Source organism: Palaemon carinicauda, chromosome 14, assembly GCF_036898095.1.
Source record: "Palaemon carinicauda isolate YSFRI2023 chromosome 14, ASM3689809v2, whole genome shotgun sequence".
Classification (NCBI taxonomy): Eukaryota; Metazoa; Arthropoda; class Malacostraca; order Decapoda; family Palaemonidae; genus Palaemon; species Palaemon carinicauda.
The window spans coordinates 13,973,582-13,998,193 of NC_090738.1; the positions used below are offsets into that span (position 1 = coordinate 13,973,582).

The 24,612-nt window shown below is 34.2% G+C and overlaps 1 protein-coding gene across 2 annotated transcripts in view; it reads right to left on the reverse strand.

The window, feature by feature from the left end:
- Window positions 1-663: 663 nt before the first annotated feature.
- LOC137653432 (alpha-tocopherol transfer protein-like) overlaps window positions 664-24,612 on the reverse strand; it is a 33,003-nt gene continuing 9,054 nt past the window's right edge. Inside the window, exons 1-7 of one of the 2 annotated variants that reach the window (XM_068386815.1) lie at window positions 22,610-22,723; window positions 6,330-6,530; window positions 3,914-4,135; window positions 3,373-3,566; window positions 2,648-2,764; window positions 2,344-2,437; window positions 664-1,995 (exon numbers count right to left, since the gene is read on the reverse strand). In XM_068386815.1, coding sequence (XP_068242916.1) covers window positions 1,850-1,995; window positions 2,344-2,437; window positions 2,648-2,764; window positions 3,373-3,566; window positions 3,914-4,135; window positions 6,330-6,530; window positions 22,610-22,676 — 1,041 coding nt within the window. In that variant the 5' untranslated portion in view covers window positions 22,677-22,723 and the 3' untranslated portion in view covers window positions 664-1,849. Of the gene's footprint in view, window positions 1,996-2,343; window positions 2,438-2,647; window positions 2,765-3,372; window positions 3,567-3,913; window positions 4,136-6,329; window positions 6,531-22,609; window positions 22,724-24,612 lie in introns of those variants that run through there. The other variant, XM_068386816.1, reaches the window with a different exon arrangement.

Consider the following 24,612-nt stretch of genomic DNA (forward strand, 5'->3'; position numbering starts at 1 on the left):
TACCATACATCCAGATAACCTAGCCCTCACTAATACTAGGGTCTTGAAGGACCCTCTACCAGTCCCTGGTGGTCACCCACTCGAACACCTTGCGAAACCTTTTTTCCCCAGGTCTATAAGGTGGTTGGCAGAGTGATAAATTTTCACTATTGTACTGGATCAAAGTGCTTTTGACATTTCCCGGTTAAGTTAACCAGCTAGTTATAGACATATGATAGGTATAATTAAAATACTTCCAATAACTCCTTAGGGGTTGGTAAAGTTTTTCCTTTACTATCTACAGAATTATTGATGTTTGGGGAAAGTTGTTTAACTAATGTTATGGATTGGAGGAAATAACTATTTAGTCTGGTTTGGAAAATATTAAATAAAAGGTATAATTTTATTAACCAGCTACGAATGTCAATACAAGGTTGAAGCCTACCGTTGACTAGGTAAATATTTTCAAAACTTTGCAAAATTCTAAAAACATGTATGAAGTTTATCACTGATTCCACAGCAACTAAAAGGGAAACTAACAAGTGTATAAATTATATAGTCTCAGATTCCCTCTGCTCTAAATAGCAGTTACAGGATTTTGACAAATTTCATCAAGAAATTATTAAATTAAAAAATATTTTTATACTGCATTCGAGACTCAAAATAACCAAGTAATAAAAACTATAGTTACAAAACTTTTATTTACATATTGACAGATTCATCGCAGAAATCGTATCTGTTACATCTAATGCCATTCACACGGGCAAATAAATAAAAGTACAAGTTGAAAAAACCGACTTTCACAAGTACTATTTTTCAAGTACACAGATTGTTATATTTAAAAAGTTTAAAAGGCAGAGAACTCTCAACACACTTGACTAGAGTTCATAGTTATTTTTCAAGGTGCGGGGACACTTAAAATTAAATTGAACACTTCACAATAAAGAGCAATTTAAGCAGTTTGAGGTATTATTTTTAAAGGACAGTGTTTTTACTTTCACGTAAGACTACCCACAAATGGTTCTTTAATTTGAAACTTTGTTCATGAAACTGTCTACAAACTTTTATCCCGCAATATTTAAGTTTATAAAAATCTAAAATACTACTTATCATCCGAGCTGAATTAGGCTACCAGTTACAAAATTTTAGAAAATGATTTGAAGACTTGAGAAATTTTAGATAACTTAATTTTAAACTTTAGCAAGTGGATTTTTTCTTTTCCAAATTATTTTATTAACATTATACCCAATCTTATCTGATCTTACTGAATATTAAAACCTAAGCCATGGGGAGGCTGAGCAAATATTCAGTGCTATCAATATTGGAGGCGTACTAAAACTATAGTTTCAAAATTCTGGATGAAAGACTTCATTTGGTATTAAAATAAACTTTCGATTATGAAAGTAAAAACACTAAATATATCTATCCATTAGGTTTAAAATTCACTGCCGATTTCCTCTGCAATAGATGAAATTATATTAACAGTAGTCATTTCCAGGCTAAGTTTTTTTCTGTAATAGAAGCGATGTAATGCACCCTAGCTTTGAATACGGAACTTATATCCAAAACTCTTTCACAGTCAAAAGTGAAGGCAAGAGTCCAACTATAGAGACTTTTTGGCATTACAGTACAATCCACTCTTCTGTTTACACTACTCCACCTTATGCTTTGTGGACCAATTCCTTAACTTAAAAAACTCATAAATACAGCATTGCAGTGATAAATCTCTTCCAGTCAGAGATGGGAGCTTTCCGAACGTTGTCTGAAAGATTCTTCACCGTTTCAGCAATGCAAAAATATACGGCAATCATAGGAATTTCTCCCGTACAGTTGACTGAAAATTATTGCCAAAAATTTTCAAACAAATATATCAATCTATGTCAAGCTTCCTGAAGTTCTTCTGAATAGTTTCAATAGCCTTATCCAATTTCTTTGTCTTTTGTTTCTTCGCTATTTGCATCTGATCCATCATTAGCAAGCGTGACCGGACTGACAGCAGCTCTTTCTTGTACATTTCTGGGGAAAAATTAAACTTTGTCAAAATACCCGACAATTGTTTTGGACATTAGGAGGAAAATAGACTTTCATTAATCTATTAGAAAAAAATTTTGAAGTCAAAACATTTAGGTACAATAAAATTACGATATTGAAGTTAGTGAAATTAGTTTGTCGTAGCCTACTCTGAAAACATAAAACTCTTTTACACAATTAAAAGTAGCCAATTAAAAGCTATGCGGCCCTATCTAATGTAAAGAAATTTTATTAGTCCGTATAAAAGCTTTAGAACAGTAGCAAGACAATGGCCAATACCATATAAACCAAAGAAACTAAAAATGTGGACAAAATAAATGGGCTAAAACTTACTGATCATTTCCGCCATCGGCACAGTTCCACCATACTCCTTGGGCAAGATATTTATCGGCACTTTCTTTTTAAGCTTTGCCTCGTCACTATGAACCTGCAAAATCATATTTATCTATGCAATAGGGCATTTCGATAAAGAAACTTAGCAGACATTGCACTTAAGTTTTTCCATAGAGCCTAAGTAAAATTTTACAGGATTTACTCTCAGAACTTTAATGATTTAAAAGTTTAAACACTTCATAACCTTTAAAGTATAAAGGTACTGTTCAGATTACTATATTTTTAACAGAGAAAATTATATTACCTGGAATCTACTTTTGATTTTGTCAGAAAGGAGTGTCTTGGAGAACTCAAAAATAGCATAGAGGGCAGTAGGTAAGTTGATGAAGTGAATTTCCTTATGTCTTGCTGGAATGGTTTTCTGGAAGAGAAACAAGCTGTCAGAGCAGGAACTTTTACTTCATTATTACAAACAGATTTCCAGTATTATACCATGCTTTTCTTACATGTGGACACTTATTCATGATAAAAAAAAAAATACCATCAATAGAAAGACTACGAAAGCTATAGATTATTCTATAAAAGATGATTAAGGTTTTATTACACAATTCACATTACTTCCACAGTAACAAAGTTAGATTAAACAAAATCTTAACTACTCAGGCGATGATTTAAAAGGGCAAGCTGCCGATTATTAAAATAATATGGCAGTTTTTAATACTGAGAGAAAAAGATGAAACAAAATGCTAGAAAGCTTACTACTTTCAAGTAAAAGAAGTTTCCTTTTTATTTAAACAACTATCTTTCGGTGGGAGGGGGGGGGGGGTTTGCGAGTTAGTTAGAAAGCTGTGCTAAATCCAAATACTAAACGATATTAATCTTCCCCACTATATCCACTGTTACCAATATTTTAAGAGCAAGCTTATGCCAAATAGCCAAATTCAAACCAGCTTACCTAAAGAAAAATCAATATTGAATAGAAGATATATTAATATGAAAGCCCAATGGCTACACAAGCTGTCAACACACCTCGCAGCATTGAAATGCTTTGGAGACTTCGGCTGGTGTCCAAAGGCAGATTAAGTTCAGGCCGACGTCCCTCTCGTCGAATATGTAAGTGAATCCCCTCACCTGATTCTCTTCGTCTTCTAATAATGATTCGAGCCCAATCATGGTTGCTCTAACCTGATCGGCCGTCGTATGCCTATTGGGATTCATTTTGTCTGGAAATTTTAAAGTTGATATTGCTTTAATCAGTGGTTAATCAAACCAAAGTTAAATCTGAAAAATCACCTACCAAAGGCGATTCTTTTAAGTTTGTGTTGAAACAAAATTGCATATAAAACACTTCGTACTAAGTTATAAGCGCTAAATTTTATCTTTTACAGCAAGTTCTCGTCCCCAGCCAAACCCAGATCCTAATTTATTATAGGCTAAGAATAGCGAAGATAAAACTAAGTTTTAATAAAACTATAAAGGACATTCAAGTAGCTTGACCTATCTTAAATATAAACTCATTCAAAATTATAAATTTCACTGTCCTTATGAGCAACAAATAAACTAAACTTACGTGCAACACTGAAAAACACCCTGCGTCCAGATTCGTCCCTCTCAGGAAGTGCAAAGAAATATCCTTGGTCGATGAGGTCCTCCAGCATTGCGTCTCTGATGTCGAGGCGTGAAAACCAGTTTGAATGCTCCATCCTGATTCGGAGGTATTTCTCCAGGCACTCCTGACTCTCCTTCAATCTGAATTTCTTAAGACGAAGAAATCTGAGAAGGAAGTTTGCATCTGAAAGGATAAAGAAAGTGAACATCCATCCTACGACTATGGTAATCTTTTGAAAATTACAAATATACCAGAACATCCAACATGTAATGTCCAAGTTATATATTCAAATTAGAACTTAAATATACTGCTTGTAGACTAATACTTTCAGAATATACTTGAAAAGTCAAACTGGTCAAATTCAAGAAAATTAATCCGGATAGAATTATTCACTAGTGCAGTTAAAAAAAAGATGTGAAAATTAAAGGTATATTAGAGAATATTCCTACTACTGTATAACATATGCTGCAAATAATCTTCCTGCATTACCTAATTAAAAACTTAAATCCTTATGTTACGTAGTATCAAAGTACTATTTTGTCAAATCAGGCATTAATGTAGCTTTCGAAATTGTAATTTGCCCATGTTTAGAAACATACTATTGCAACAGAAGTGAAAAAAAAATTCCAAAAAAGAAAAAAAAAAACTGTAGAAGCAAACACTGTGCACTACACTGTATACCTTACTGGAGAGGTCTTCGGGAAATTCCATAGAGCCCTAGGAGGTCTTACTTATTTACCCAAGAATGCCTATTTTCCTCTCAACCTCCAACCTTACGCGACTAAACGGTTATACTAATTTTTGGCAGCGAATGGCCACATAGGTGCCCAGCACCATTATCAGTAGCCCATACCATGGATCCAGTCAGCGGAAATTTTCAGGAAAACATTCCACCAAGTGTACTAACTGAACAATGTCGAAGAAACCAGATGACCATAGTAAATTCAAGAGATTGCAAAGCTTATGACTTTTGAATTGAAAAAAAAACTCAAAATACTGATCATGGTTACTAGGGACATAAACTGTGGCTATGTAAATATACAATCTGTCTGCAATAAAACTATTCAAATTTGATAATTGATAAACTGGAAATATTTTGACATACTAACATTATCCGAAACAGTGTTAAATAACTTTAGACAAGGCTAAGATCCCTGAAATGACAACCCCCCCCCCCCGCACACACCTTTCACATTCCGCGAGGGGGGTAGGTCTGGTTGGGCTCTTCATTGATGAAAGTTACTCAAATCTCAAAGATTTTTATAAAAATATATATATATATATATATATATATATATATATATATATATATATATATATATATATATATGAAAAAAAGCTTTGAATATTCAGTAATAAACCGACGCAAAAAAACAAAAATATCTATTGTAACAGTCAAACCTTCGCGAACAAAGGCCAGTATCTTCTTTGCAGAATTTAGTGAACTCATTGTAAGGATTATCATGGAGAAAAATGAGTTAGTTATTTGTGGAAACCTCAACTTTTAATGCATAACGCATCAAATCCTGATGCTTTCGCATTTAGCTAGTTATTGGAATCATATTTGGTGGATGATGTCGACTGTGCCACTATAACTAAACTAACAAAATTAAATGATAGTGGATATCCTGTAGAGAGTAGGGTTCCCCTGCTGTATAGGACCGGAAAAACAGCCGTCAAAGCAAAAAGCAAGCAAGCAAGAAAATATTGAGCTCATAACATCGCAGTTCATAGACATTCCCATGAACCAAATCTACTTTCGTAGCATTGCAGTTGACATGTCATGGGCTAGAGCAGCTTCCGTATAATTGCAATTTTTATAACATTCTCACAAACCAAAGCTACTTAAATATTTCAGTTTAAATAACCATGAACCAAAACTAAATTCATGGGATCGCAGTTTACAGGAATATTCCCATTTAAAAAAAAAAAAAAAGTAAACATAATGACCACTGTATTACAACAAAAATGTCCAACCAAAATTTAAACTAAGCAATTGAGAAGTTTGTGCAATCACATCAAACTAGATACCATCAGTAAACCATTCACATCTTTTAACAATGCTATTAGAAACCACCTAACCTGGCCATCAGCAGGACTGTGATTAGAGCTTAAAGTTTGCTCAAGCCCTGTAGTTTATGGGCTTTGTAACCTCACCTTTCTTGTGAGCGAAGGAAGAGAGTTTTGAGAGAGCTTATAGGTCTACCTAGAGTGTCACTGCCTGGCTCACACTGGTGCTCGCTTGGGTATAGGAGTCGTCTTGGGCGCTTATGGTTAGTGTCAAGGACATCGTCCTACTAGCTAAGGCATTGTTAAATGTCCCTTGCCTCTGCCATTCATGAAAATCTTTCAAATCTTATAAATCGAAATATCTTACCAAGCCTGCATTTCGTGATGTCAGGATTTCGCCTGATATATTCCCTCAGTTGCTGAAGCCCAGCTGTTCTAGATAACTCATCCTCACAGAGGTCTTTGGCAGCCAATTTCATAACCACCGGAGGTAGTGTACACACGTAGTCGTCCTCTCCCAACACCGTAGACAGGTCATCGCAAGCTCCGTAAGGGCTACCCATTTCGTCTGAAAGAAGATATAATTAGGCAATATCTAGATTTAGTCAAGATTACTAGCTGAACTAGTATAAAAAATCAACAAATATTTAATAGATTCAGTTTATGATGGTTAATTTAAAAACTAACTACGCAGACCCAAACTGACTAGCATCAGCAATGGCTGCGTGATCCAAGTAAAGCAACAAACTGCGATACTTTCGCTTGTGACCTGCTTTGCCACAGCTCTATCAAATTTAGCAACAAGATGCCGAACGTGACCTGTTCGTGGTGGAAAAAAAATTAAAGCGATAGGAGGAAAAGAATGTCTCGATATGTTTGAAGCTGGAATTTTTTATCCGAAGTCAGTCTTCACAGATATTGCCAAAGTTTGCGATCTGTAAGAGATAAAACTATTTTTGTATAAAGTATATATGCTAAGCAAACTACTTAGGTTCCCTCGCTTGAAATTTAAATCCTAAAATAACTTTACGAATCATCGTAATTATACATTTTTTAAATTACCACCAAAATGCTAAAACTTAATTTTTTTTTTAAAACGCGCAGTTATCCAATACGGTGCTCCCAATACCATAAGTCTAATAAATTAACCATAAGTGCGCTAATCATTCACATTCACTTAATTGTAGGAGGAATCCGAATTCCAAATGTTTGCTAATAGTTTGTCAAATCCATCTTTAGAGGACATTATGGCATTCTTCCAGCCCACATGGGTGGGACGTCCTAGCAACGCCTGGAACTAACAGAATTAAAGACAGCAGCTAGAAATATAAGTCGGTCAATTATACTATCTTAATTTCTTCATCTGGACTAACGTGGCCTTTTAAACTAAACCTATTAACAGTAATTAAATTTGCGTAGGTATAACCAACATTAGAATTTTTATTAGGAATTATAAATGACGTAATATCAGATTACATAAAGGGAACGTTCAATTTTTTAAATCTAGATATAAAGCTCGTTAACATGACCACGTATTTTTAAGCTTAATAAGCTATGCGGACAGGGGCCAAAAACTATCCTCCTTCCTTGAAATAATATCAGAGAGCTTCGTGTAGTCACGAGGTTAAATCCCTGCCTATGTGTCATTATTTGCATTGTCAATTTTCATTTTTAACTCAGATTTTAATTGCAAATTTCGCAGATTCAGCTCTGAATATAAACAATCCAAGCATCCAGATTTTAAAAACTTAAGCAGATTTAGTTTACAAACTTTATCAGTTTCTAAAACTTATTCCAGATAAAAAGCCATATAATCTCAGTGGTGAATTAAGGAAAACCTAGAAGCACCACGTAAACAAACAAGACAAGATCAGTAGTACTGTCAAATATAGTCATAAAACATTAAAGGACTGGTTAAAGAAGTAAAAATCAGCATGCGTAGCTATCAGCTTGGATAAGTTAGAAATCAAGAAAAGAATTTAGCCTAGTAACTTTTAATATTACTTTTATTCATTCCCAGTATATCCAACAGCTTTAAACTTCCAGATCACCGTTACAAAAGCCAGTAACCTTTTTTTTCTATCTTTTTTTTAATAGATTGTACAGTGGTTAGACTTTACAATCAGTCAATGATATTTGAATTTCTATACTAAAGTTCATTGTACATAGCTCATATTTTAAGTGCAAAATTACAAATACAATGTTACATGTGTAAAGTTAAATATTAAGAGTAAATTTGATTTTTTTTACCTTTACCACCAAGATATCTTCAGCATATATATTTTATAAATTCCACCATTTTCCTTTCATTGTCAATTAATCCTGCTTTGTACCCAAACCAAACTCCACTTACATAATCAACAATTAACATCACTGCTGTATTTCAATCTTTTTCCGAATATCCTTTAAAGCTAATTTCAAAAACTTTAGTGGGAGTTTGCATACACTTCTCAATACTGATATAAACCACTTGTAGACACTTGATGCGCTTACAAGATAAACCAAGTGAATTTTACTTTTTGTACACAAGAAAAACTTTAATTTGAAATATTCATCTGGAAGAGCCTGTCTTTCGTTGCAAGGACTTCATGACACATTTGAACAATTTCTCGTTGTATGTATACATAAGCTTCAACATTTTTCCAAATATCTAACAAGTTGAATAATGGGTAATTTCCTTCAATACTTATACTGTATCCATCTTTTATTAAATATCTGTATATAGTCTTAGTACTAACTGAAGGGTATGTTTCTTGTTTTAGCACTTTGTGTAACAATCATAATAAGGCGTGCAAAAGAGTAAAGTTCACGTTTTCAAAGGCTACAAAATATACAGTCCTAAGATTACAATAATATCAAATAAATTCATAGCCCATAGTTTTTATTTAAATACACTTAACACGAAGAAAAATATAGTTTTTACTACAGTATTTATTATTCAAACACCTCCATTTTCCCCTTAGCATATACAGTACATAGTCTTCCCATTTAACGGGTGATATTTTCCATTCCACAAGTAATTAAAAGTGCAGTTTTCTATCTACTTACCATAAGCTTTTAAAAATACTATGAACCCTACAGTACTGAACATGGTCTACACAGACCACAAGGCACAAACTAAATACAAGTTAAGATAACTTGTAACCCACTTGAAAATTTGCTTCTAACCACTTTAAGCTTGGGTGAAGTTAAAAACATTCTTTTTGGAGAATCTTAAAATTAATATTTTCAAAAAATTTCATTATCCAAATTCAATGCTGTGTCACAAACAATGTCAACTAATATTTTCTGGAGAGGTGAATCTACCGTAGTGTAAAAGGGCAGAAAAAACTGAACTAAATCCACTAAAGTAATAAGTTTTTTTTTTTTACTAGGTACTAAAATTTACTCTTGTCAAAGCGGTCACGGATGAAGGTTACCTACAATTATCTTTTGCTTCGTTGCTTAGATTTAGATTTTAACCTCTCTCTTTTGCCTAGAGAACAGGTTCACTATTGGTCATATCTATAGCCACCAGGTCAAGGCCAATTGTGGTTTAACGGCGCAGTAGTCACACCATCTGATCATGTGGTTTGGCAACTAGCCTTCGTATTTTGCAAACTATCTCAAGTAGAGGAGGTATTATTGAAATTCCACCTTAGCTTTCCTAGGATAGTGTTTTTATTTTTCTTATATGGTAATCTTACCAAACTTTACTTCCATAATAAAAAAGGGTGAAAACTAGATTTTCCCTATCTGAAATTAGGAGAGAGAGAGAGAGAGAGAGAGAGAGAGAGAGAGAGAGAGAGAGAGAGAGAGAGAGAGATTTTAAAAACTTAGGCCTCAGTATTAGATCAAGTAACTTGCACTAAACTTCCATAATAAAAAAGGGTGAAAACTATATTTTCCCTATCTGAAATTGAGAGAGAGAGAGAGAGAGAGAGAGAGAGAGAGAGAGAGAGAGAGAGAGAGAGAGAGAGAGAGAGAGAGAATTTTAAAAACTTTAGGGCTAGTCTTAGATAAAGTAACTTACAATAAGAAAGAGAGAGAGAGAGAGAGAGAGAGAGAGAGAGAGAGAGAGAGAGAGAGAGAGAGAGAGAGAGAGAGAGAGAGAGAGAGAGAGAGAGAGAGATAATTTTAAAAACTTTAGGGCTAGTCTTAGATCAAGTAACTTACACTAAGTAAAATACCTTAAATTATGGAAACTACATTAATGTAAATAATGTAGGATGCCTTAGTGCCATGTTAAGGTATTGATTATTTTGAGTTATACGTAAATGATACCAAAGTAATTAATCTTATCAAATACAAATAAATTTGAAACTAAAAGCAAATCCGCAATGATTACAGACAACCTCCCCTCGAGAACAGAAGCAAAATCACCCAATAAATCATACTTCTGAGACTAAGAATAACAATTAAAATCATAATTTGCAACTATCTACAAATTAAAACCACAGAGGTCTGGCCTGACCCCTCCCCTCAACCCGACCTTCCTACTATTACACAACTTTGTTTACCTGCAGCGCCATAAGTTGCAAGATCAACATTCTCTTAACAGAAGGACTCAGAATATCGAGCGCGTGCCAAGTAGGTTAGTGAAGGTGGAAGATACTAGCGAGGCTAACTGTGGAAGGATTCGTGGGTTGTAGAATGCGCACTTATGCTAGGTGTAAGGAGACAAGATCTTTCAAGAGCTTCAAAAACACCATGCTCTAGTATAACATTCCTAAGTCCTGACGTAAAGAAAGTACCCATCATTCAACTTTCATGCACACTTTTAATCTTCGGCATGTACAAAGTGCGGCCCAATACCTTATAAAGTGTTAATGCATAGCGATCAAATTACTTTACGGAACAATTGAAAAAGCCAAATATACCTTTATGGAGTCACGAAGAATTTTAGCCTTTAAAAGTAGAGACTATTTTTAGTTAACTGTTAAAAACAACGGATTACAGATACTCTTTCCTTACACTAGATTTGGAATTAAGAGCATGTGTATTGGAAAATAATTATTTACTCTCCAATGAAAACTTTTGAATATATAACTCTGATTCTTCTGGAAATTAAGAAAACTCGTCCCATTATAGTCTGATGACTAAGAGCAATGAAGATAAGCCTGGAGGTAAATAGCTGGGATCTAGGTGGGTGAGAGGGAAGAGTTATAGAAAAGTAGAAATTTTATTAACGTTAGGTCATTCACCCCCTCCCATACTGCAATGTATTTAAAAAATAAAAAGGTGATTTGGGAAAGTATGGAGAGGGAGGGAACTAGTAAAACTACAAGGTTCTAAATCTGTAGCATTTTTTAAATTTTAAAACTGAACTACCACCAATCACGCCCATTTACTTTATATCATGCTCCACTTCTTGCAAGCAAGTCAGTTTCTTAGCCCGCAATCAAAAACTATCAGTTGCACAGTTACAGACTACTATTTTAAGCCATAATCACAATACATTATTAGTTTCTCCGATGGCAATAAGTAAGAACTTGGAATGACCTGTTTATGCATTCAGGACGAGGGATATACACATGAATTACGTATAAAAAGGACACCAGAAGTGGAAGACAGGGACCTACTGACCTAATAAGTAGATACATTAAATGAAAGCTACGACCGGTGTCTATTCTAGATACATGGTTAAGATAATTTATTCTCATATCAAGGACATTAAGATATTCGTAAACTTATTCTAGAAGTGGATGACTAAAAAGAGATGCCAATTTGAAAAAAGGGCAAAATATTAAAAGGTAATTAAATTACAGATTCTATACTTAAAAATTAATCTGCCCAACTCCCAATAACATTTATGTACCTCTGCAAACACTACTCAAAATAGATTAAACAACTAAAATATTACATCCAACGACAAGCCATTAAAGCACGAGTTTTAGGAGAATCATATTTAGTGACCCGCCAGATAACACTAAACTTCCCCATTAATATATCTACACTTCCACAGCCCGCGACAATCTTTTCATGGCAAGCTTTTGATGTGCACAAATTGGAAACCGACTTACCGTGACCGTTATACATGACAGTATATTCTTCCATAACTGTTAGTATTCTAATGGAGTGGGGACCTAATTAACTCTTCGCACCACGTCACTATTCTGTGACTACTTTCTTTATACCACGTCACTGTCCTGTGACCACTTTCTTTATAAGTAGAACTACTGATCCTGGTAGCACACAAACGCACGCACTGATACGCCCATAGACAGCGTCCTAAATACCACCCAATCGTAATGGGCGTCATCCTAACACCCCTATCCTTAACAGCTCTCAAAACCAACGTGCAGTTTAAATAACTTGGGGGAAATTGCTACAAAAGTTTAAAAAGAATCACCCTGTCTAATTGGGCCTATAGTCAAAATAATTCCTAAATTTAAAGTGTTGGTAACTCTGGTGAAGGAAGCTAGACACATAACCGAATTCCTCTCCCAACAGGGATATTGCTTTCGCCGAATCTCTCCAACGGATGGAGAAGATAACTATGTACCGCACAGAATAGGGAAAAAAACATACATAAGTCACTAATATTTCCCGGCTAATTAATGGTTATTTGTCGGGTCCTACATCAAGCCATTAGGATATTAGATAAATAGATAGGGTGTGCTTTCGAGTTGTAATTTTTCCTTACTATAGGACGTTGCCCACAGCCCCTTAGACCACTTTCCTTGGTAGCTACTCTGCCCGAGAAACTTTACCACTCATTATTTTTCGGAAGATACCTTAAAATCTGTCAAAGGTTCCTAATTTAATGCTAAGAACCAAACATGCAAAAATGATGTTTGTGTGCCCTAGAAATATGGTTAAAATGATGTTATTTAAAATTATAGTTCAAAAGTATTTTTCTTCTTTTTTTCTTTTTTTTTAGGAGCATTTCTCTCCCTCCATCAGACACTAAGTCTGTTCAGGTGGGCCTTGTGTGAAAATAATTTCTTTCCAGTTTATGTTTTGCTCTGTATCTTTTCAATTATTCGCTAGCATTTGTATTCAGGCTTAATAGTTTTCAGATCACTATTATAACACTTCCTTGAACAGTGTTTAAGAAATATCAATATTTGAAATAGCATAATTTATGCATCATGAATACAAAGGTAAAGATTAGAATAAATATGAACAAAAGTAACAAAAGTAAACTTAAAGATTGCTAATGAAATCATCAACGTGGAGCTCGCCGATTAGAAAGATTGACAGACTACCGTTGTATCTATTAGCCTTGGAGACTCCCATTATTCTTCCAAGCTCTCAGTCTACCCAAGCAATGTTTATAGCTCTATGGACCTTGTGGCTAAGTACTTGAGACTATTTTGGTACAAAATTGATTACCTGAGCGATTAATCATCTACTTAAAAGTAATTTATTAAAGACCATAACACGCATTTCTTCTAATGGCTGATTAAGGGGACAGGTTGTTAAATTAAGGCAATGTAAAGTTTAAGGTGCAAGCAGGTTCACTCATGATTAAGCAGATTTAAATAGGAACAGCATAGTATTACCATTACATACAGATAGAACGTTTGCGTCCTGTAGTAAGTACTTTGTACTTTAAGGGCTGCTTTTCCGGTCCTGTACAGCAGGGGAACCCTACTCTCTACAGGACCTCCACATACATTCATCATGTACTGTACGTTCGAAAGCATTAAACATTTTACATGGCGTATTGCTCGCTTAAGTTCAAATCGTCACTATCAAAGCACCACAGGATAAATTCTAAAGTTTCTTCTTGAAAGGCTTTATATCTTCAATGATTCTGATGTATCGTGGGAGAAAGAACCAAAGTAAATTTAAAAAAATAAATAACTTCTTAGCAATACGATATTTTATCGCTTTAAACCCGAATGAAAATTATTTTCAGACTTTTAGAAGCTCTAATACTTGCCCCCTAAAGCCGGATGACATACTGAACAAGGAAAATACTTCCGGGGTTAAATTTTTATAAAAGAAAAAAAAAATTGTCTTGAATTTAAATGCTTCTTCGCTAGCATTTAAGTGACTACTCATTTCGGTACGTGAGTTTTTTCCCTCACATAGAAATATCCAACTAGACACCTATTATCTGTAGACATTATTTGATTGATTATACAGTTTGTAAAACTAGAAAGAGGGTATTAGTAATTTAATGTACATTCCGTAAAAATGGTCCCATGATGTTAAACAATTAAATTTTTTAAAAATTGTGATAATTCAGAGTTCTAGGAAACTTTATATGGATACCAGTAGCAAGAAGCTTCGTGCAAATAATTATACTGAATAAAAAGAATTCTATAGAAAAATAAAAAAAAAAGTGCCTCTAAAAATAGGAAAAATTTAGGAAATTACTAGTTGATAAAAAGACAACGATTGCCCTGGAAGTGGTGAATTTGGAATACAAGTATTTTAGTCTAGGATTGCCATACCCAAAAGAAATTAATGGAAATTTATTATTTTAGAGAATAAACAAAACAAACCCTAAGGTTTGAAATCCAGATTAGCATTTCATGCTATTCGCAGGTTCTTCAGGTTCAACCAATATTTAGTATTTAGCAAGTCCGTTTAGAAAAGTCTTTCAGCTCTGGCAGTTCACACAATACCCACAGAAAAAAAAATAGAACTAAAGCAGAAGTTTAGAAAAGTCTTTCAGCTCTGGCAGTTCACACAATACCCTCAGGAAATAAAATAGAACAAAAGCAGAAATTAATTAAGAAAAGTCTTTCAGCTCTAGCAGTTCACACAATACCCTCAGGAAATAAAATCGAACAAAAGCAGAAATTAATTAAGAAAAGTCTTTCAGCTCTAGCAGTTCACACAATACCCTCAGGAAAAAATTAGAACAAAAACAGAAGTCAATTTGGAAAAGTCTTTCAGCCCTGGCAGTTCACACAATACCCTTAGGGAAAAAAAATAGAACAAAAACAGAAGTCAATTTGGAAAAGTCTTTCAGCCCTGGCAGTTCACACAATATCCTTAGGGAAAAAAAATAGAACAAAAGCAGAATTCAATTTGGAAAAGTCTTTCAGCCCTGGCAGTTCACACAATACCCTTAGGAAAAGAATTAGAACAAAAGCAGAAGCCTATTTGGAAAAGTCTTTCAGCCCTGGCTGTTCACACAATACCCTTAGGAAAAGAATTAGAACAAAAGCAGAAGCCAATTTGGAAAAGTCTTTCAGCCCTGGCAGTTCACACAATACCCTTAGGAAAAGAATTAGAACAAAAGCAGAAGCCAATTTGGAAAAGTCTTTCAGCCCTGGCAGTTCACACAATACCCTTAGGAAAAGAATTAGAACAAAAGCAGAAGCCAATTTGGAAAAGTCTTTCAGCCCTGGCAGTTCACACAATATCCTTAGGGAAAAAAATAGAACAAAAACAGAAGTCAATTTGGAAAAGTCTTTCAGCCCTGGCAGTTCACACAATACCCTTAGGGAAAAAAAAATAGAACAAAAACAGAAGTCAATTTGGAAAAGTCTTTCAGCCCTGGCAGTTCACACAATATCCTTAGGGAAAAAAAATAGAACAAAAACAGAAGTCAATTTGGAAAAGTCTTTCAGCCCTGGCAGTTCACACAATATCCTTAGGGAAAAAAAATAGAACAAAAGCAGAATTCAATTTGGAAAAGTCTTTCAGCCCTGGCAGTTCACACAATACCCTTAGGGAAAAAAAATAGAACAAAAGCAGAATTCAATTTGGAAAAGTCTTTCAGCCCTGGCAGTTCACACAATACCCTTAGGAAAAGAATTCGAACAAAAGCAGAAGTCAATTTGGAAAAGTCTTTCAGCCCTGGCAGTTCACACAATATCCTTAGGGGAAAAAAATAGAACAAAAACAGAAGTCAATTTGGAAAAGTCTTTCAGCCCTGGCAGTTCACACAATATCCTTAGGGAAAAAAATAGAACAAAAACAGAAGTCAATTTGGAAAAGTCTTTCAGCCCTGGCAGTTCACACAATATCTTCACACAATATCCTTAGGGAAAAAAAATAGAACAAAAGCAGAATTCAATTTGGAAAATTCTTTCAGCCCTGGCAGTTCACACAATACCCTTAAGAAAAGAATAAGAACAAAAGCAGAAGCCAATTTGGAAAAGTCTTTCAGCCCTGGCAGTTCACACAATATCCTTAGGGAAAAAAAATAGAACAAAAACAGAAGTCAATTTGGAACAGTCTTTCAGCCCTGGCAGTTCACACAATACCCTTAGGAAAAGAATTAGAACAAAAGCAGAAGCCAATTTGGAAAATTCTTTCAGCCCTGGCAGTTCACACAATACCCTTAGGGAAATAAAAATAGAACAAAAACAGAAGTCAATTTGGAAAAGTCTTTCAGCCCTGGCAGTTCACACAAAACCCTTAGGGAAAAAAAAATAGAACAAAAGCAGTATTCAATTTGGAAAAGTCTTTCAGCCCTGGCAGTTCACACAATACCCTTAGGAAAAGAATTAGAACAAAAGCAGAAGCCAATTTGGAAAAGTCTTTCAGCCCTGGCAGTTCACACAATATCCTTAGGGAAAAAAAATAGAACAAAAACAGAAGTCAATTTGGAACAGTCTTTCAGCCCTGGCAGTTCACACAATACCCTTAGGGAAAAAAAATAGAACAAAAACAGAAGTCAATTTGGAAAAGTCTTTCAGCCCTGGCAGTTCACACAATATCCTTAGGGAAAAAAAAATAGAACAAAAACAGAAGTCAATTTGGAAAAGTCTTTCAGCCCTGGCAGTTCACACAATATCCTTAGGGAAAAAAAATAGAACAAAAGCAGAATTCAATTTGGAAAAGTCTTTCAGCCCTGGCAGTCCACACAATACCCTTAGGAAAAGAATTAGAACAAAAGCAGAAGCCAATTTGGAAAAGTCTTTCAGCCCTGGCTGTTCACACAATACCCTTAGGAAAAGAATTAGAACAAAAGCAGAAGCCAATTTGGAAAAGTCTTTCAGCCCTGGCTGTTCACACAATGCCCTTAGGAAAAGAATTAGAACAAAAGCAGAAGCCAATTTGGAAAAGTCTTTCAGCCCTGGCTGTTCACACAATGCCCTTAGGAAAAGAATTAGAACAAAAGCAGAAGCCAATTTGGAAAAGTCTTTCAGCCCTGGCTGTTCACACAATGCCCTTAGGAAAAGAATTAGAACAAAAGCAGAAGCCAATTTGGAAAAGTCTTTCAGCCCTGGCTGTTCACACAATGCCCTTAGGAAAAGAATTAGAACAAAAGCAGAAGCCAATTTGGAAAAGTCTTTCAGCCCTGGCTGTTCACACAATGCCCTTAGGAAAAGAATTAGAACAAAAGCAGAAGCCAATTTGGAAAAGTCTTTCAGCCCTGGCTGTTCACACAATGCCCTTAGGAAAAGAATTAGAACAAAAGCAGAAGCCAATTTGGAAAAGTCTTTCAGCCCTGGCTGTTCACACAATGCCCTTAGGAAAAGAATTAGAACAAAAGCAGAAGCCAATTTGGAAAAGTCTTTCAGCCCTGGCTGTTCACACAATGCCCTTAGGAAAAGAATTAGAACAAAAGCAGAAGCCAATTTGGAAAAGTCTTTCAGCCCTGGCTGTTCACACAATGCCCTTAGGAAAAGAATTAGAACAAAAGCAGAAGCCAATTTGGAAAAGTCTTTCAGCCCTGGCTGTTCACACAATGCCCTTAGGAAAAGAATTAGAACAAAAGCAGAAGCCAATTTGGAAAAGTCTTTCAGCCCTGGCTGTTCACACAATGCCCTTAGGAAAAGAATTAGAACAAAAGCAGAAGCCAATTTGGAAAAGTCTTTCAGCCCTGGCTGTTCACACAATGCCCTTAGGAAAAGAATTAGAACAAAAGCAGAAGCCAATTTGGAAAAGTCTTTCAGCCCTGGCTGTTCACACAATACCCTTAAGAAAAGAATTAGAACAAAAGCAGAAGTCAATTTGGAAAAGTCTTTCAGCCCTGGCAGTTCACACAATACCCTCAGGAAAAAAGCAGAACAAAAGATTTAGTCAGTCAAGAAAAGTCTTTCAGCTCTGGCAGTTCACAAAAAAAAAAAAAAAAAAAAAAAAAAAGCAGAAGTCAATTTACAGAAGTCTTTCAGCTCTGGCAGTTCACACAATACCCTGAGGGAAAAATAGGAACAAAAGCAGAAATCAATTAAGAAAAGTCTTTCAGCTCTAGCAGTTAACACAATACCCTCAGGAAAAAAAAAAGAACTAAAACAGAAGTCAATATAGAAGAATCTTTCAGCTCTGGCAGTTCACACAATACCCTCAGGAAAAAAAATAAATAGAATAAAAGCAGAAGTCACTTTAGAAAAGTCTTACAGCTCTGGCAATTCACACAATACCCTCAGGAAAAAAAAGAATAAGTAAAAGTCAATTAAGAAAAGTCTTATAGCTCTGGCAGTTCACACAATACCCTCAGGGAAAAAAATAGTACAATAGCAGAAGTCAATTTAGAAAAGTCTTACAGCTCTGACAGTTCACAATACCCTCACGAAAAAAAAACAATAGAACAAAGCAGAAATCACTTAAGGAAAGTCTTACAGCTCTGGCAGTTCACGCAGTACCCTCAGGAAAAAAAAAAATAGTAGAAAAGCAGATGTCAATTTAGACAAGTCTTGCAGCTCTGGCAGTTCACACAATACCCTCCGGAAAAAAATTAGAACAAAGAAGTCAATTTAGAAAAGTCTTACATCTCTGGCAGTTCAAAATACCCTCAGAAAAAAAATAGAACGAAAGCAAAAGTCAATTAATGAAAGTCTTTCAGCTCTGGCAGTTCACACAATACCCTCAGGAAAAACATTAGAACATCAGAAGTAAATATAGAATTGTCTTACAGCTCTGGCAGTTCACACAATACCCTCATGAAAAAAAATTTGAACAAAAGCAGAAGTCAATTTCGAAAAATCTTACAGCTCTGGCAGTTGACACAATATCCTCAGTAAAAAAAAATTAGAACAAAGAGAAGTCAATTTAGAAAAGTCTTACAGCTCTGGCAGTTCACAATACCCTCAGAAAAAAAAAAATACAAGAAAAGCAGAAGTCAAATTAGAAAAGTCTTACAGCTCTGGCAGTTCACAATTCCCTCAGAAAAAAAAAATAGAACAAAAGCAGAAGTCAAATTAGAAAAGTCCTACAGCCCTGGCAGTTCACAATACCCTCAGGAAAAAAAATTGTAAAAAAGCATAAGTCAATTTATAAAAGTCCTACAGTTCTGGCAATTCACAATACCCTCAGGAAATTTTTTTTTTACAAAAGCAGAAGTCAATTTAGAAAAGTCTTTCTGCTCTGGAAGTTCACACAGTACTCAGGAAAAAATAGAACAAAAGCAGAAGTCAATTTAGAAAAGTCTTGGGCAGTTCACCATATAATACCACGGGAAAAATGGAAAATATTTTGTACACCGTGTTGTGTGCAAGTTTAAAGTAAAAGGTTACATGTAAACAAGGATTATTAATTTTCTCTATGGAAACGCCACGAAGATTTTTATTTTTATGAAGAAATTTTTTCTAAAAGATTACGATCTGATCTAGTTATAATTTAGTCTTAAACTCTAATCTTTCTTTGTACTTGCTGCACAAATCTAGCATGCTTTTCTGTTTCAATATAGCAGATGTAAATCTGCCTACCTTACTACGGGCTGCAGAATTGCCAGAGCCCGTGCTTGGTCAAAAGGGCCAAGCAATCTAAAATACCAGGTTACCCTAAAGGTTTATTTTCTATAGTGTCAAAATATATTCCGGTCCCATAAACCGAACACTACATCATCTGTTACCTTTAAAGAATAATCCCACCAAATAGAAATTTAAAAAAAAAAAAAAAAACCCTAACCATGACCTCTACCTAGAAAGTATCATTAACTCCTGATGTGCCCCTTCAGCCATAACACGAATGAGACGAGCCTCCCTGGCTAATCGACCTCAAAGTTTGAAGATTTCTATATCTGTTTCCGCTTCCTAACCACTACGGTTACTTTGATTTAATTGTGTACATTATTTGGTATTCTTTACATTTACCGCGGTGCTGTATATGAATAAATATTTAAGAAGCTTTTAAGGAGGATCACCCTAACTATATATACCCTACCACAGGTGGGGGCGAGTATATTAACAATTTGCGCATGTTTTAATTTGAAAAGCCATACTCTAGTTTAAAATTTATCTAGTTCCCTGTAACCGCTAATTGCTTCCCAAATTTATTGACTAACAACAAACTATAATTCACGAGTCAGACATATGAATTAGGTCTTCAAAGAGAAAAGTAAATTTGATGAGATATCTAATTACACCATAATGGTTTAAAGTAGGAAAGTAAAGTCTAGTTACCTTTTAAAATGTTCAAACTTAGTTCACCCGATAAGAAGTTAGTACAAGAAATATTATAAACTTTACGCTACCTTCTCAAAATTAATAAAAATTATAATCATATTGAAACAATCGCAAGGAGATTTTGCCTCAAGAGCGAGACAAATCAATCCTCATGTTATATTAAGGTTACAAGGATGTAACTTGCAGATAAGAAGAGAAACTTCTTGTTACCAAGCCACATCAAAGTCGCAAGGTCTAATCCCCATTGGCTGTCTAGCTTCTATAGGCCTAAAGAATGAAGTAGGCCTAACTTTCTGCCCAATACCAAGACCTAATGTTAGGTAGGCATTATACACAACCTTTCCAATTTGAAGGGCATTACGCTTTGTTTGTTATATAAGTGTTTAAGACATTTATGTTCAACAACTACAATGGAGGAACTCCAATAAAAGGATGCCATACTTAAATTGTTGCTATAGATCTAAACTATATCAGTTTGAAGCATTTATAAATGGCTCATAGATAACCAACTATTGAAGAGATAATACCATATAACGACGAAGTAATTAAAGCCTCTACTCCATCAAAACTTCCAGATATACAGACTACTATAATTCAAGAGAAATTTGCTGTGACGAAACGACCAATAACCTTTTATTCAAACCAACTGTTTCAATATAAGAACATAATATAAAATAAAATTATACATTCGTTCTTATAAATAAAAGTTGCCAAAACATCTTGTCTAACAGTTTTATTTAGTAGCACTGATGTTTTGACATGTTTAAGTCTAGGAAACTTCCAGTAATTTAGAATTGGTTACGTTTTATTAGCTCGTTAATCATAACTGATTAAGAGTTCCTTCTAGAATTTGTCACCACGTACTTTAAATCCTATATAGTATTTTTTAGTGGTAAAATAGAAAAGTAACGTTGAACTTTAAATTATTAAAACATACTTTCAAAATCTTAGAAACCAAAAAAACTAGAATCCTGAAGAAAAAATATTCCCAAGTCTGTTTACTGTCCAAATTCCCACTTATTCTTATCTTACATAAAACCACCACTTACATCCTTGATCATTATTTGCTGCTACTCTTAATGCCACATCCAAACCATGACATTTAATTCACCCTGGCCCTTACAGTGCAATTAAAAAATAATGACCTATTAGAAGAACCTCTACCCAAACTTTCGGAAGATTAAAAAGCATGAATTAACATTGACCATGGAGAATTTACAACTACACATTTAATTAAGTAGTTCATCTACAAGGTTACTAAATAACTGAAATTTTCAGAACTATTGATACAACGGGGTTGAATTGCACATTAGCACTATTAACGCTCGATTAAACAATATAGGCACCAATAAAGCGTCAAGAGTAAAATTTAAGGAATTTGTTTACAAGACCACACCCTCCATATACTGCCAAAATATGTTACACTTTTTTTCCTCTATTACTTTTCATAACATATCAATTCGCTACATGGGAAAAGAATTGAAATTATAAAAACTGAGAAAATTTGATACACGACAAAAGAATTGAAATTATAAAAACTAAAATTTTTAATAAGATTACTCACTAAACGACCTTGAACTGCCACCGTCAACATACTGTAATCAACCAAACAGAAGTTCGTGATACCAGCGACATTTGATATACTGTATAGATTTATAATATATGCTAACAAAATTTGATTAATTACTCAAGAGGTGCCAGTATTCGTGAATTTATACTTTAAAGTAATTACCAAATTTTTAATTTAGTATAAATTTTGAATATATATCAAATGTACGCTGGCATCACGAACTGTTTGGTTGACAAAGTTAAATATATCAGTTCCAGGTAGTTTAGTGAGGAAACAAGGCTTATATATTTTTTTTTTTAATTTTAACTTACTTCCCATGTAGCTATATTTCTTTTTATATTATGAAAAAATAAAGCTGAAAACAATAGCTTTGCATCATATGGCAGTATATGGAGTGTGTGGTCTTGTAAACAAATTAAACATTTTCGTAATCTGCCATAACTTGTACTGCCACAAAATTTCTCATCCATGCAGATTTAATATTATGGTGCCACTAAACATTTAAGATGGGAAAATTAATCATAAAATCGCCCGAGCATAATGTACGATAGCTGATAATACACTACTTTAACAAAAAAAATTATTGAAATAGGCAATGAAGAGCTTAAACGTACTATAAGATGGAATGAAATACGTGCGGAAATTGAAAATTAAAACCCGCCAAAAACTACATCCGTGTAAAATCAATAAATGTCTGCATTTTGTATTTAAAACAAATAATGAAAGCAATTAGGTACCAGGCTTATTTTGAGCTCGATTTAATTTTAGACCTCGGAGCCAACCCCAGGGCCCAGGAGTACCATACAGAGTACAAACAATCATATCACAACATACCAGATACACAAGACAAGTTCAATGGCAAAGTATTCAAAACTTCAACAAATTCCCGACGATGATACATCTATTACACCAGAAAAGACACTGACCCCTAAAGCAGTTTTTGACTTCCAACGAAGCTTTTGAAATTGGACTATCGGGAACTTCTGAAGTATCAAACTATGTTTGCCAAACAACCATAGATGAGTTTGTCTTCGGGAATTATCCGTTCTATCAGCGTAGGATTATTGGTTTTATTGTTTCCATTTCACGAATTTAAACACAATAGTGGCTTGATGTAAAGAACACGTATTACACAGTTATTAGTCTATTTAATTCAGATTTCTTATACATTTCAAGTCAATAAATTAATATTTATAAAAAGACAAGAAATCATTATATTCAATTAATAAAGAGGTCAGTGTACAAGAGTTTATGGGACAGTTTCTAAAATAATAAAATAGAAAGTTAGAAAAAATTATCTATGTTCTGGGATATGTTTATGTATATATATATATATATATATATATATATATATATATATATATATATATATATATATATATATATATATATATATATATATATATATATATATATACATACGTGCATATTATATACACACACATATATATATATATATATATATATATATATATATATATATAAATGTATATATATATATATATATTGTGTGTGTGTGCCGAGAGAGAGAGAGAGAGAGAGAGAGAGAGAGAGAGAGAGAGAGAGAGACGTTGGCATGTAAATTGCGAACAAAATATCCTTTCTAAATCTATTCTCCCGTATAACTAACTTTCTCCCGAGGAACTTTCAAAGGCTTTCTTCCATTCCCCTATCCGAAAGGGACGCATTATAGATAATTTCCATACTCTCTCTCTCTCTCTCTCTCTCTCTCTCTCTGAGTAACAGTTTGAGGAATACTTATAGTGTTACATGTTACTATTCATTTGAAAAGAAAATATTAGAAGAACTAAACCCATAAGTCATTATTAACAGATATGTAAAATCCTCCAGTGAACTTGAACTGTTGCTTTCGAAGTGAGATTCATGTAATAAGTTTTTGTAGTTTTAATTTTGAACCCTTTACCATGAACGAATAACAATGATTGGTAACGTCTCTGCCTGTTGTTTGCCAGTCTGGGGTTCGAGTCCCGCTCAGTCTCGTTTGTGCCATTAGTGTCTGCAACCTTACCATCCTTATGAGCTAAGGTTGGGGGAGCCTATAGGTCTATCTGTTGAGTCTTCAGCAGCCATTGCCTAGCTGTCCCTGGTCCTAGCTTGGGTGGAGAGGGGGCTTGGGTGCTGATCATATGATATATGGTCAGTCTCTAGGGCATTGTCCTGATTGATAGGGCAATGTCAGTGTCCCTTGCCTCTGCCATTCATGAGCGGCCTTTAAAACCTTTAAAACTACTGATCTGGTTGGAATTGCAGTTGAGCTTTCTATATGTAAATTGCGAGTCTTATTTCACACTTTACTGTCGTTATGCCTGTTCGTATTTGTTATTTCTCTTGGAATATTTCTTCTTTTATTTTAGTACTTATCTATTCCCGTTATCTGCTTTCCCTAGTGGTGAACTGTATCTCATAGCGTTCTGACTATCCAAAGAAGGTTACAGTTTGGCTAAATAATATTACTTTTATCTTTGTGACAACAATCTCCCTTATATAATGAAGAGCAAGTGTCTGATTATAGATATATATATATATATATATATATATATATATATATATATATATATATATATATATATATATATATATATGTATATATATACATGTATATATGTATATATACATATATATATATATATATATATATATATGTATATATTTACATATATATGTGTATATATATACATATATATATATATATATATATATATATATATGTATATATATATATATATATATATATATATATATATATATATACTTCCTATCACGCTCAGAGGAAGAGAGTAGTCATACCCGGATGAGAGGGGCTCACCCCGAGAAAC